Source organism: Arvicanthis niloticus, chromosome X (genome assembly GCF_011762505.2).
Source record: "Arvicanthis niloticus isolate mArvNil1 chromosome X, mArvNil1.pat.X, whole genome shotgun sequence".
NCBI lineage: Eukaryota > Metazoa > Chordata > Mammalia > Rodentia > Muridae > Arvicanthis > Arvicanthis niloticus.
Window position 1 is genome coordinate 1,201,704 of NC_047679.1, and position 13,428 is coordinate 1,215,131.

At 41.7% G+C, this 13,428-nt stretch overlaps 1 protein-coding gene across 1 annotated transcript in view; it reads left to right on the forward strand.

Moving 5' to 3' along the window:
• The first annotated feature begins 11,529 nt into the window (after positions 1-11,529).
• Positions 11,530-13,428, forward strand: part of Slc9a7 (solute carrier family 9 member A7) — a 153,118-nt gene continuing 151,219 nt past the window's right edge. Inside the window, 1 exon segment of the mRNA XM_076918567.1 lies at positions 11,530-12,097. Coding sequence (XP_076774682.1) covers positions 11,773-12,097 — 325 coding nt within the window. The 5' untranslated portion in view covers positions 11,530-11,772.

Below are 13,428 nucleotides of genomic sequence, written 5' to 3' on the forward strand. Positions count from 1 at the left end.
CAATATCTACATTTTGCCTAGTGTAGTGAGACAATAATAGGCAGACAGAAGGGACAACATGCACTGTTTGTAAAATGTTTAATGAGTGTCTTGAACTTTTAATAGGCTCTTCATGATTTTTAAAAATTTTGTTAATAAGGGCATTATTTGCTGAAATATTTTCCAGTCACTTTAAGAAAATTAAATAAGAATCTGGATTCCTAAGTGACTCACAGAAGAATTTCAGTGTGTACAATGAGACACAAAACAAAACGACAAGTATCTGAAGGTGACTTTGTTTTTGTTCTAAAGAGTCTGAATTGAGACTGTATTTTGCAGTTGAGTCAAAAAGGAATTTTGGTCTTTGGAAATAGAGTAAAACCAAACAGCTCTAATTAGTGGATGATAAAACAGCTGAAAAAAACTTTCCTTTCATATTTAAAAGAGCTTTTTATTTAATTTGGTTAAGGCTATAGAGCTATTATAGCTCTAAATATAAAATAAGATGTTTAAGTACTTTCCCTTTCTCAGGAGTGCACTGAATTGTAATGATGTTTATTTATCAACATGGACCAGGAAAATGATTGTTAATAGTAATGGATGTAAGAAGGAGGCAGAATCTATACTATAAAAATAAATGATAATTTAAAAGTCATAAATTCTAAATAAGTAGATGGTCAGTCATCCATATGAAGTATGTTGCAAATATAAAATAGCCCAAATACCCAAATAACTCTCAATTAAATTGTGCCCTATCTATCTATCTATCTATCTATCCATCCATCCATCTATCTATATGAGAAATGAGCCAATTCAAGCCAGATTAGAATATAAAAAAAAAGCAGTTTTATTGGGAATCTGCTCTCCAGTGGTTGACTTTACTGGCCCTAAGGAAGGAAGCCAGGAAAGTCACCATGAGGAGTAGGGGTGGAGAGAGAAAGGGCACACATGGGCACAGAAAGAAAAGAAAAGGAGAAGGAGGAGAAAGAGAGAGAGAGAGAGAGAAAGAGAGAGAGAGAGAGAGAGAGAGAGAGAGAGAGAGAGAGAGAGAGAGAGGCACAAGAGAGCAAAATGTTTGGATTGTATAGGCGGAAGCCTCTCAGGAAGAGCAGCCCAACTTGTGGCTGAAAAATTCAGGGTTGGGGGCAGGGTATGCCAGGTAGGAACTGAGGGATGCTGGGAGGCCCTGGAGGTCCTGGAGGCTCAGTCTGCCTTTTTTTTTTTTTTTTTTTTTTTGTAAAATATGCACTTCAGTCCCTTGTCCCAGGGTCTGAAGCCAAATTATATATCTGGATGCCATTCTGGGATACATAGCAGTGCTACATCATTCTAGTTTTACAAGAAGACTCCCTTTCCTTTTGCACCAGAGCAGTCAGGGCTTAGAGGAAGGTCATTGCTGCCTCCAAGCAGGGCCATTATCTCATTAGAAATTGCTAACCATAACAAGCCCTTGCAGAAAAATATGTAGATGCCAGTTTAGTAGTAAGGGTGACTGTGAGTCACTTCTGACCCAGGGCATGACCATCTTTGTCTCAAGGACAGGCTGTTGCTAACCATGATAAGTCCCAATTGCAAATTTTATAGGACAATGTGACATTGAAACACTGCTTGGCAGTTCATGTGGGATTTTATCTGAACCAAAGCAACCCCTTAGGATGCCACTATGAAAAGAATTTCTCTCTACTGCTTTGCCTGTAGTAGCTGTACTACAGTGTATCTGATGAACTCTACTTCTTTGGTGAATGCAGTCACTATTCACATGTCAGTATCCAATCAGTGCCTTCTCTGGCATGGCAATATGTTTAGTCAATCTTTCTTTTTCTTTTTTTTCTTTTTCTTTTCTTTTTTTTTTTTTTTTTGAGACAGGGTTTCTCTGTATAGCCTTGGCTGTCCTGGAACTCACTCTGTAGACCAGGCTGGCCTCTAACTCAGAAATCCGCCTGCCTCTGCCTCCCAAGTGCTGGGATTAAAGGTGTGCGCCACCACCCCCCTGCAGTCAATCTTTCAAAAAAACACCTCTCGAGTATCTGCTATGTACCAGGCTTTGTACTGAGTGCTTTGTTTAGCTAAAACTACCCCAGATTCAGGGAGCTTCCAGGAATAGCTAACATCTTCACTTAGTTTTGAGCATCTGGCCACATGTAGCAGGTCAAAAAAATTGGCAAGGCAAAAGGAGCTGTTTTCCAGGTGTAAGGCATCTCAATGCACTTAGGAAAGAGGGAGAAGCAGAGCAGCTGTAGACTATAGAAAGAGAATGGGCAGGGAACAAGTCAGAGATGTTTCAGCCTCGATAGGCTACATGCTAGACTATACAACCAACCTTCCTCATCCACAATTCCATTTCATGAAGTTTTGTGGAGTTAACCAATTGTGAATTAGAATGCTTTAAAAAAAAAAAAAACCCAACTAACTAAATAAATAACATTTCTCATTGTTTCCTGACACTTGGTTAGGCCTATGATTGCTATGTATAGTATGAATGTGTGTGATTTTTTTCATCTCTTACTCCCTAAACAATAATTAATTACACAGCATCTATGTTGTATCAAGTATTATGCATAATCTTGTGTTAGCTTTCTCTCACTGGAACAAATATTTAGGATAAGCAAATTAAAAGAGGATGTGTTTATTGGGGCTTGTGGTTTCACAGTAGTCCATGGTTTCTTAGCTCTGCTGCTTTGGGCTGGTGGTGACACATCATAGTGGGAGAGTTTGGCACACGACGAGGCTGTTCACTTCAGAGTGACCAATAAGCAAAGGAGAAGAGGCTAGGGTCCTAATATCTATCCCCTTTGATGTCAATCCTCCAGTGACCTAACTTCCTCCCAGTAGGTCCCATGTCTTAAGGATTTTACTACCTCCCAATAACACCATGGTGCTTTAACACAAAGATATTGGGAAGGTCATTTAAGATCCAGATTATAACATTTCTAGATCAAAAGTATAGGGCTACATAACACACACACACACACACACACACACACACCATTTTACGTAAGGAACTTGGACATTTGTTTATTTTGGGCCTTAGAACAAATTCCTGTGAATATTGAGGAAAACCATACTGTGGTAATAACCCTTAGTAGTCCCAAAATAACTCAATTTATCTCCCAGACAACTTGTCTACCTTAGAATTGTTAGCATTTTGTCTAGGCTCCGCCTTACAGTTACCTGGCAACAGCCAGGTATGCCTGACTGACTATATGAAAGGGGCTGCTTGGTCCCTCCTCTCTCTCTTGCTTTCTAGCTTTCCCTCTGTGCTCTTCATCCTGCTCACCACTCTCTCATTCCCCTCCCTCCTCTCTCGTCAAGTGCTCATGGCTGGCCTCTTCTTTCTCTCTCTCCCTTTCTCCCTCTCCCCTATCTCTCTCTTTCTCTGTCTCTACTACCGTCTCAACTCCCCTCCCCATGCCCTGAATAAACTCTATTTTATACTATACCGTCTGTGGCTGGTCCCTCAGGGGGAAGGGATGCCTCAGCATGGGCCTGTAGAGGCATCCCCGACACCTGACTACACATCCACCAAACATAATCCTTCTCTCTACCTTTTTATAAAACACAGCAAGAATGCTACCACCTCTGCCCAGGGCTTTAGGACTCACTACAGCTAGTGGAGGGTGCAGAGATAATCATTGAGCTGCTCTTACAAACTTCTGCCCAGCAGTGACTTTCATTTCAACAAATGACAAAGGCACCACAAACTTCAAAGAGGTGACAATGTATTCCTCATTGTATTTACACCACAAATATTAGGGGTTCCCAGCATTGTCTACTGAAGGCCTTATGGACCATGCTTAGGCATCGAGGATTTTGTCCTCAAATGCATAAACAAATGCAAGCAGAGGCAAAAGAAACACCAGGAATCCAGGGCAAGTCTAACCAGAGGTTGCCCTTGACTTTATACTTTAAGTCTATAGTCCAGAGAAGAAAACAGAAGCACTAGAGGTTTAATATAGGAAATCTGTCAAGTAGGTATTGGAGAACTGAGAACACCACAAAGGCAGGTGCAAGAAAGCCCAGAGACAGTAATTAGGAGAAGCGCTAGCGCTAGCTACCTACCCTGACTAAGATTGGGAGAACAATAGAGAAGAGATAAGTGGTAGAAGGAACTGGGGATTCAGCATAGCACCCAGATCTGTGGAATTGATATTTGAGCTCCTAAGGAGGGGCTGCTGCTGACTATGCTCTCCATAGAGCTGGAAGAAGCTTCAGGTTGGAGCAAATTAGTGTCGTGGCAATGCAGTCAGGAACAGCAGGAATTAAGGAAGGAAGCCCTTCTTCCCCAGGCTGCCCTCCGTTCTTCCATATTGACCACCCCATCCAAGTGTGATAATCTGCTGAGGTGCCAGCTTCTCTCATATGATCCTGTTCCCTGCTTTGAAAGGAAAAGGTAATCCCAATAATCAAACTCCCTCTCTCCTTTCTGGCTCCAGCCTGTGGAGTCCTGTGCTACACTGTGAGCTTGGTGATAGCTCAGCTCTTCTATCAGCTATAGAATCCATTATCTATCTGCCTTCTATTTCTTCTGGTGTGAATATGTAAAGCAGTTTTGGGTTTTCTTGTTAAATCCTGAGTAAATTAGTCACTTTCTGGTTCATTGGAAAGCTCTTTTCGTCTCCTCTGCTTCCTATTTGAGAAAAGCAGGCTCATGACTAGGGTCCTAATATTTATTCCTGTACATTTCACAGCACCCTGCTGCATATGCCTGAGTTCCAGGCTTCAGTTTTTCTCCTTGCTACTTCCTACCACACTTCATGGTAACTGAAGTCAGGGTACATCAGTAAAGGATTTCTTATATTTTTGGTTGTGAGCTTAGTCTTTAATGAGCCACCTCTCCAAACTGGTAAAGGATTTCTTAAGGCCAGCACTAGCTTTTTAAACCTTCGCCAAACTGGAGAGTACTTAAGACAGTAATCAAAAGGAGGACTTGTTTAAATTGATCTGTAGTGAAATTTATTCAAACCACACAGAACAATTGAACACATATGCTGATTTGTATAACCACTATCACATTTATGGTACAGAACAATTCCACTCCCCCAAACTTCCTTGACTCATATGACCTCCCTTTCTATTGACTCCCTAGGAACTACTGGTCTGTTCAACAGAACAATAGTTTTGATTTTTCAAAATGGTCCTCCTTAGCCAGGCAGTGGTGGCGCACGCCTTTAATCCCAGCACTTGGGAGGCAGAGGCAGGTGGATTTCTGAGTTCGAGGCCAGCCTGGTCTACAGAGTGAGTTCCAGGACAGCCAGGGCTACGCAGAGAAACCCTGTCTCGAAAAACAAAAACCAAACCAAACAAAAACAAAACGGTCCTCCTTTTAGAGATGTCAAAGAGAAAAGAAGCAGTGAATATAATCCAAGTATGTTATATTCATAAATGAAAATGTCATAATGAAACTCATTACTTTCTACAATTGATATAATACAATAGGATTCATTTACTATACAGTCACTTAAAAGAATCTTTTGAACAGGGTGTGGTAGTTTACATCTTTAATTTTAGGACTCAAGCAGAAGCAGGTGGATCTCCATGAGTTCCAGGCTATATAGTGAAATCCTGTTTCAAAAACAAACAACAAACAAGCACACACACCCCTCAAAAAAGATTTTCTATTGTTGTTGTTGGGATGCATTTGGGATGCATTTGGGAGGCATTTGGGAGGCATTTGGGAGGCATTTGGGAGGCATTTGGGAGGCATTTGGGAGGCATTTGGGAGGCATTTGGGAGGCAGGAGGCAGGAGGCAGGAGGCAGGAGGCAGGAGGCAGGAGGCAGGAGGCAGGAGGCAGGAGGCAGGAGGCAGGAGGCAGGAGGCAGGAGGCAGAGGCAGGCAGATCTCTGTACATTTGAAGATATCTTTATCTACATAATGAGACCCTGGACCAAAGAGAAAGAAAAAAAATGATTCTTTTGGAAAAGCTGAGCATGGTGGCTCACAGTTGTAATTACATCAGCACTTGACAACCCAAGATGAGAGATGTTGTTTAAAAAAGTCCAAAAATTGTCAAGCTTGATACAGTCCAATCATCAAAATTTTCACTAAATAATTGTGCCTTTAGTATCATGTCTAAGCACTCTTTGCTTAGCCCCAAGTTAGGAAACTTTTCTTCCCCTGTTTTTTTTTTTTTTTTTTTTTGTCTAAAGTTTTACAGGTTTACATGTTAGATTTAATCTATAAACTACTGAAATTAAGTTCCAAATAAAGTATAAAGTTTAGCTCAAGGCATATTCACCTCTAATAATACCAAATACACTAATTTGATGATTATATACTTTTACTATTACGTTAGTATTACCTTTAGAGTGAGTCTTAAGTTGATAGCTATTTTCAAAATTGTTTTGGCTGGTCTAGTTGTTTTAACTTTTCCAGTCACTTAAAAATTTCCTATCATAATATATAAATAATAAATATATATAAATAATATAAATATAAATATAATATTTATATATATAACTGCAGGGAGAATTCCTGTCTTTATTAAGTTTAGTTTTCCAATCCATTAACATGATGTATGTCTCTATTTAAGTATCTTTTGATTTTTGTAACCAATATTTTATACTTTTTAAGTATATAGATGCTAAACATCTTTTGTTAAATTTATATATAAGCATTTCCATCCTTTTTGTAATGTGAATGTTTTAAATGCTTTCACCTCCAATTACACATTGCTTGCTTTTGAAAATATTACTAGATTTTATATCAATGTTATATCTTGAGTTATATATTTAGTTCTAGGATTTTATATATTCCTTGGGATTTTCTAAGAAAATCCTGTCACCTGAAAAAGAACAAAAAATTAAGTATTTTTAAAATTCTCCCCCTTTTTTCTTTACTCTTCTTTCTATTTTTTGTTTTGTTTTTCAAAAACACTGGATCATTGAAACTTATATGTACAGGTTTTGATATATCTTTTTGTCTCTTGCTTTCTTTTATCTGGCCTTATTGTATCAGTTAGGAGTTACATACAAATATATTCAGTGTTATAATATTGCACATGAGTGCTGACCGTGGACTTTCTTAACTTTTTTCTGATCTTAAAGGAAAGATTTTATTTTATTACCTTAAACATGTTCTTTATCTGTGCTGGGTGTTTTTGTTTTCTCCAGACACGGTTTCTCTGTGTAGCCATGGCTGTCCTGGAACTCACTCTATAGACTGGGCTGGTCTCAAACTCACAGAGATCTGCCTGCTGGGATTAAAGGTGTGTATCACTACCTGGCCTGGGCTGTTTTGCTGATTTTTTTTTTTCACTAATGGACACTGAATTTTGTTAAAACACTCTCTTTTTTTTGCATCAGTGAAGATATGATAGTGTAGGTTTTCTTTTTTAAACAGTTAATATGGTAGGCTGCATTGCTTGATTTCCTCGTGGTGAATCACTCTTTCACTTCCTACAGGAACACCACTTGGCCATGGTATAGGCTTCTTTTTACTTATTACTAAGATGTAAGTTTTAAAAGATGTTGTTGAGGTTCCAGGCAGTGGTGTCACATGCCTTTAATCCCAGCACTTGGGAGGCAGAGGCAGGCGGATTTCTGAGTTCAAGGCCAGCCTGGTCTACCAAGTGAGTTTCAGAACAGCCAGAGCTACACAGAGAAACCCTGTCTCAAAAAAAACAAAACAAAAAAAAGATGTTGTTGAGGTTTTTTTTTGTGTTCATGAGTAGGTTAATGAGAGATATTGGGACCTGTAGCTTTCTTTTCTTCAGTTTTCCATTTGCTTTTGGTATCAAGGTAATGGTGACCTCTTAAAATGAGAAGAATTTACCTTACACTTTCTAGAAGATTGTGTTCTCTTGGTATAATTTCTGCACCTTGAAACTATTATGCTGGATATATTTCTTCAGAATGATAGTGCTTTGATCACTTTCAATGTTTTACATTTTCTAATGAGAAACCCATAGGTATTTAAATTGTTATTACTCTATACATAACATTATTTTTATCTTTCTGTTTGAAAAGCTATCTTGTGTTTCTTTTCATACATTAAATATATCTGGAAATCCTTTAGATTTATCTTGTTAGAAGAGGTCCTTAATCTGGCAGGTTCATGTCTCTTATTCAATTTGGAATACTTTTAGTTATTATACCTTCACATATTTTTTTCTCAACATTATTTCCTGTCTCCTTCAGAATCTGTAAAGACACATTTGTTAGATTTTATTGTATTATTCTACATATCAGTGTGGCTCTGTGTAGTTATTTCTCATTGTTTCTCTCTCTATGGTTCAGCTTAGCTAATTTCTGCTGTTCTGTCTTCAAATGTATCGATTCTTTCAAAGCCATTCTTCTGTTGTACCCATCGAAGACCTTTTAAAATTTCAGTTCTGGTATTTTTCAGTCTTAAAATTTCAATCCTTCTATTATTTCTTACTTCTTTGCTGAAGGCTAGAGGGTTTTTCTGTGTAATCTTGGCTGCCCTAGAACTCACTCTGTAAACCAGGTCTTGAACTTACAGAGATTTTCGTAATCTCTCCTGAGGGCTGGGATGAAAGAGATGTGCCACAATTCCTGGCTTTTGCTGAAACTTTTAATATTTTCATCCATTTAAAGAGTTTTTGTCAAGAAGAATAAATACATAAACAATAAAGAGCATTTGTCCTTGTTGGAATTTTATAATAGTTTTTTCAACCTTTTTGACACATCTTTGTCATCTTAGCATTGGTGTCTATTAATTGCCCTTTCTCATATAAGTTGGGAGTTTCATGTTTCTTTAGGTGCTGAAAAATTTAGCTTAGATTTTTTTTAGACATTTGCTGGGTGATGCTAACACATGCCTTTAATCCCAGCACTTGAGAGACAGAGACGGGAGGATCTCTGAGTTTGAGGCCAGCCTGGTCTACAGAGTGAGTTTCAGAACAACCAGGGGTACACAGAGAAACCCTGTCCTAAAAAAACAAAACAAAAAAGTTGGACATTTAAAATTTTTATGTTATCTAGAAATATTTTCATTTTAACTTGTAATCAAAATGATTTGGTTTAGAACACAAATTCTGACTTGCACTTTGTGGATTGGACTGCTAACGCTAATTACATTTTTGAAAATCATGCAGGTCTATTCTGATATGTTTTGTATTTTTGTTTGTTCATTTGGTTTTTGAATCAGAGTCTTATTGTGTAACCCAGCCTGACCTGAACTTGCTGTATAACCCAGGCAAGTCTTAATTCAGTATGCTCCTGCCTCTGTCTCCTAAGTACTGGGATCACACACACACTTTTACTAGTAGCTTTTATACAACCTGGAGGTTTCTTAGTCAACACAATCTTTGGTATGTTGTGCAGAATGAGTTCCATGTTCATTCAGGTTAGAGTGAACTCAGGAATTCCCAAACAACTTTTCCTTTGAACTTCTTTTCCACAGTTTCCCTGGTAATTTGAAGTTCCTTGGGGTTTATTAGAGAAAAATAGAAGTCTTGATTAGAAGTCTGCTATTAACTTCTTGTAACTTTGTCTTACATCAAGCAGCAGAAAAGACAGATGGAGAGGGAGGGAAGGAGGAAGGAGGAAGGGGAAGGAAGGTGAGAGGGGAGATAGAGATATCGATAGATAGATAGATAGATAGATAGATAGATAGATAGATATGAAGCTTTGGGGAATGGCATCCACTGTCTTGGGACCACAGTCCCTTTAAGTAGAGGGGAACACTGTCCCCACTCCTGTCAGTTTGACTGCTTGAGGTACTGCTTCCATCACTGTGCAGCTGCCATCATATACAAGATCATGAAGGAAGAAATTAAACGGCATTTCTTCTATGTTCTCTGAGCATAAGGAGACCCATTTCCTCCTCTTTCTGGAGCTCTGTCCATGTCAATTCACCCTTCTAGGTTGGCTTGAGTCTATTTTGGTGAAGACTGGAAGAAAATTGAACGACCTCACTGCTAATCCTGCCTTGCTTCAGTTCTGCTGGTCTTCATGAAGTGACCAATCACTGTTTTCTTTTCAGGATATTTAATGGCCTCTCTATGCAGTTTTCTCACGTTTGTTTTGGGATGGCCAGGTGAATCTTGTTATGTTGCCCAGGCTAACCTTGAACTCCCTAATTCAATTCCTCTCACCTCAGCCTCTGGAGTAGCTGAGATTATAGGCATAGAGCCACCATACCTGGGGAAAATCAGATTAGTCTATGTTAATTGGAATCAGAACCTTTGGGTTGCATAAGCTAGTTTGCAAATATAACTATGTATGGATAACAATGTTTTCTTTGGTATATATTTGTAAATAGTCAGATGAGACTTTTCCTGGTCTTCCCAAGTCAACTACTTTATGTAAGAGTTAGTCTTCCGGTTGTTTGCTGTTAGAAGAAACCATCTTCAAATAGTATGGTCAATTAAAATAGGTTCAATCATTTTATTATCTCACAGTTTGAGGCATGGACTAGGCTCAGTGAGGTAGTTCTTGTTTGCAGTGTCTCATATATTTGTGGAGGAGTAGGGAAAGATCCTGGCTAAAATCAAGATGAAGACATTCCTCGGTGTAAAGACGGTACTGAGCAATCTTGGCTAAATGCTCACCTAGAGAGGACGGAGGGTGTTCTGAAGACCTTTTTCTGTGTTCTTCAGAGAATTCTCTTGACTGTAAACTCCTCTGGCAGAGAAAGCATGGGCAGTTGGTAGGGATATGAGAGTTTCAGTAACTAGAGTGCTCAACATCAGGAGGTGAATGATCATATTATGCGCTCTTTTCTTCCTTGACTAGAGAAACAAGGTGGTTTTTCTAATTAGTCTAGAGAATAACTATTCTAGTTCCTAGAATTTGTTCCAAGAGGTTTTGTCTTCTGAAGACCTTGTCTTAAATCGGAGGTGGGCTTAATCCTAAAAATTTAAAACCTCCCTTGTTTTCGGAGTTAACAGGAAGACAGCATTAAAGGAGTCATCAGGATAAATGGTCCTCTCGTCCACCTTAGGGCACACCATCTGCAGCTCTTCTACACAAAATGGCAAGAGTCTTTAGTTCCCTCTAATTCAACCCTCTTTCCCCCAAGGGGATTAGTTGCTATCTAGATGATGGAGGTATTTATTTCATCGCCTTCACGGATCGTCCTTACAATCAAGTCAACCCTGAGGCAGACTTGGACACAGTTCATTTGAATAATGCCTAAAAGACTCTGGGAAGTCCCGAGAGACTCTGGATACAGCCCCGAAAGGTGAAAAAAATTGAGGTGTGTGTGTGTGTGTGTGTGTGTGTGTGTGTGTGAGTGTGAACAGTGACATGGCTTTGTAACTCCTGGGTGTCCCCACTTTACTGGGCCCAGAGAGGCCACAGACCCTTGTGACTTCAAACTCTTAGCGGTGGCGGCGCTAAGGACAGGTCTGGAGATCTCTCGCAAGGAATCCATGCAAGCTGTTGTCCATTGCCAGGAGCGAATGACCTCTGCTGTCCCATTTAGGTGGCGTGGCAGCTACTACTCAGGAACTGGCTAGCTGATCCCAGACAGTCTGACCAGGTACGCCTGGACAGGGTCAGCAGCTCAGCGCGGCGGAAGGGCTGGCTCCCCCACTGGCAGAGAGGGAGGATAGAACTCGCCCCGCCCCGCCCGGACAGCCGGGTGGCCATGCTGCTCCTCTAGGCGGGGGACGAACAGGTGCGCGGGCGGGGGGCGGCGCTTGGGGATCCTGCGCACTGCGCGCGCCCCTCCCCCGCAGCTTGGCGCAGCCCCGGCCAGGCGCGAGCAGCGGGAGGAGGAGCTGCGGCCGTGGCCACCGGGTCGGTCCGCGGCACCGCGGGAAGCAGCCGACGGCGCGGGCTGTTGCTGGACACCGCGTGGAAGAGGCACGGGCGAACCCGGAGTCATGGAGCCTAGTGACTCGCCGCGCCCGGGTCCGGAGAGAGCTGTTCGGGGGTTGTCGCCGCGGCTGCTGCTGCTGCCACTGTTGCCCGTGCTGCTGGGTCGGGGGCTGCGGGCCGGGGCCGCGGCCTCCTCTGGGGCGGCGGCTGAGGACAGCAGCGCCATGGAGGAGCTTGCCACCGAGAAGGAGGCGGAGGAGAGCCACCGGCAGGACAGCGTGAGCCTGCTCACCTTCATCCTGCTGCTCACCCTCACCATCCTCACCATCTGGCTCTTCAAGCACCGCCGGGTGCGTTTCCTTCACGAGACCGGGCTGGCCATGATCTATGGTGAGTCCCCTGCCACTGCCCCGGCCCACATCCCTAGGTCGGCCAGCCGTGCTCCTCCCGGTGGCGCGCAGTGCTCCAGCTTCACTTCCCAATGAGTTTCTTCTTTTGCGTTTCCCGCTGAGACGCTGTGGGTTTCCAAGGTCAACTGTCTGCATTTTCTGGCTTTCTGCTATGGTTAAAAAAGCATTTTTGTCACGTTTCAACGTTTCTTTACTAGGAACCAAAATGAAAGACACAGAGGTGGCTCCTTGACCCCTTTGCTTGTTGTGCTGCTCTCCATCAGCATCGATCCCCACTCCCCGCCCCAGTTTAGATCTGCAGAGGGTACTGGGGATTTCTCAGGGAGCTGTGCTACCCCAGGGGACAGGCCACAGAGCGGTGATAAAGAGGGCTGAATGTTAAGTCTTGACTTGGGTTGCTCATGGTCGTCATCGCAGGCTGGTGCCCACTTCTGACGTCTGTGTTCTTTCCTTTCTTGTTAATAAAGTGCGAAGCAGTGAAAGGTGAGTGTGGTTTAGGACCCAGAGTGGTGACACCACAATGTCAGGCCTAGCTAGAGACAGGTACCCTATGTCTCATTGGGAAGTTATACCTGTTCCTTCTCTTTTTGCAAGCCAAGGGTAGCTCTCGTAACCCTAAAATCTAACACGGAGCAACTATGAACATAGATTTCTGAGTGCGTGGAGGGAAAAGTGATGGTTTTAATTCTGGAGTCAGTCCTCTTTTGTTAAGGACCCTTTCTGGATTTAGTGATTTAGTAGTTAGTACACAGCCTGTTACATGGGTAGGGTTAGGGCATGCATAATAACAGCCACAATCCGAGTCATCCTCTTTTCTCTCTGGGTGCCTCCTGTCACCAACTCCCCCAGTGGACTCCAAACTGGAGTCAAGCATTCTTTTTTTAATTTAATTCAGGGGTGTTAAACCCCTAGCCAACATCCCATAGTGGAGAGAGAGAGAGAGAGAGAGAGAGAGAGAGAGAGAGAGAGAGAGAGAGAGACACAGAGAGAGAGAGACAGAGAGAGAGAGACTGACTGAGAGACTGTTTCCCAAGCCAGAGCATTTTACTTCATCACAGTATACTCCAGTCAATTTCTATTCAGGGATCCCTGACAGAGAATGGAAAGCAGATAGCTTAATCTTTAATGTGGAAACCACCCTTGGTCCTGAGCCTTACAGGTCTTATGGTTCCTGTTTAGTTATTAATAGCCAGGGCTTATAGCCACCAGACCCTTTCAGACAAATTGTCTAAGAGACTAGTGGGACTAGGAATCTTCCAGTATGGAAGTAGTGGCTTAAATAGAACTTGAAACCAGAAAATCAAAAATCTA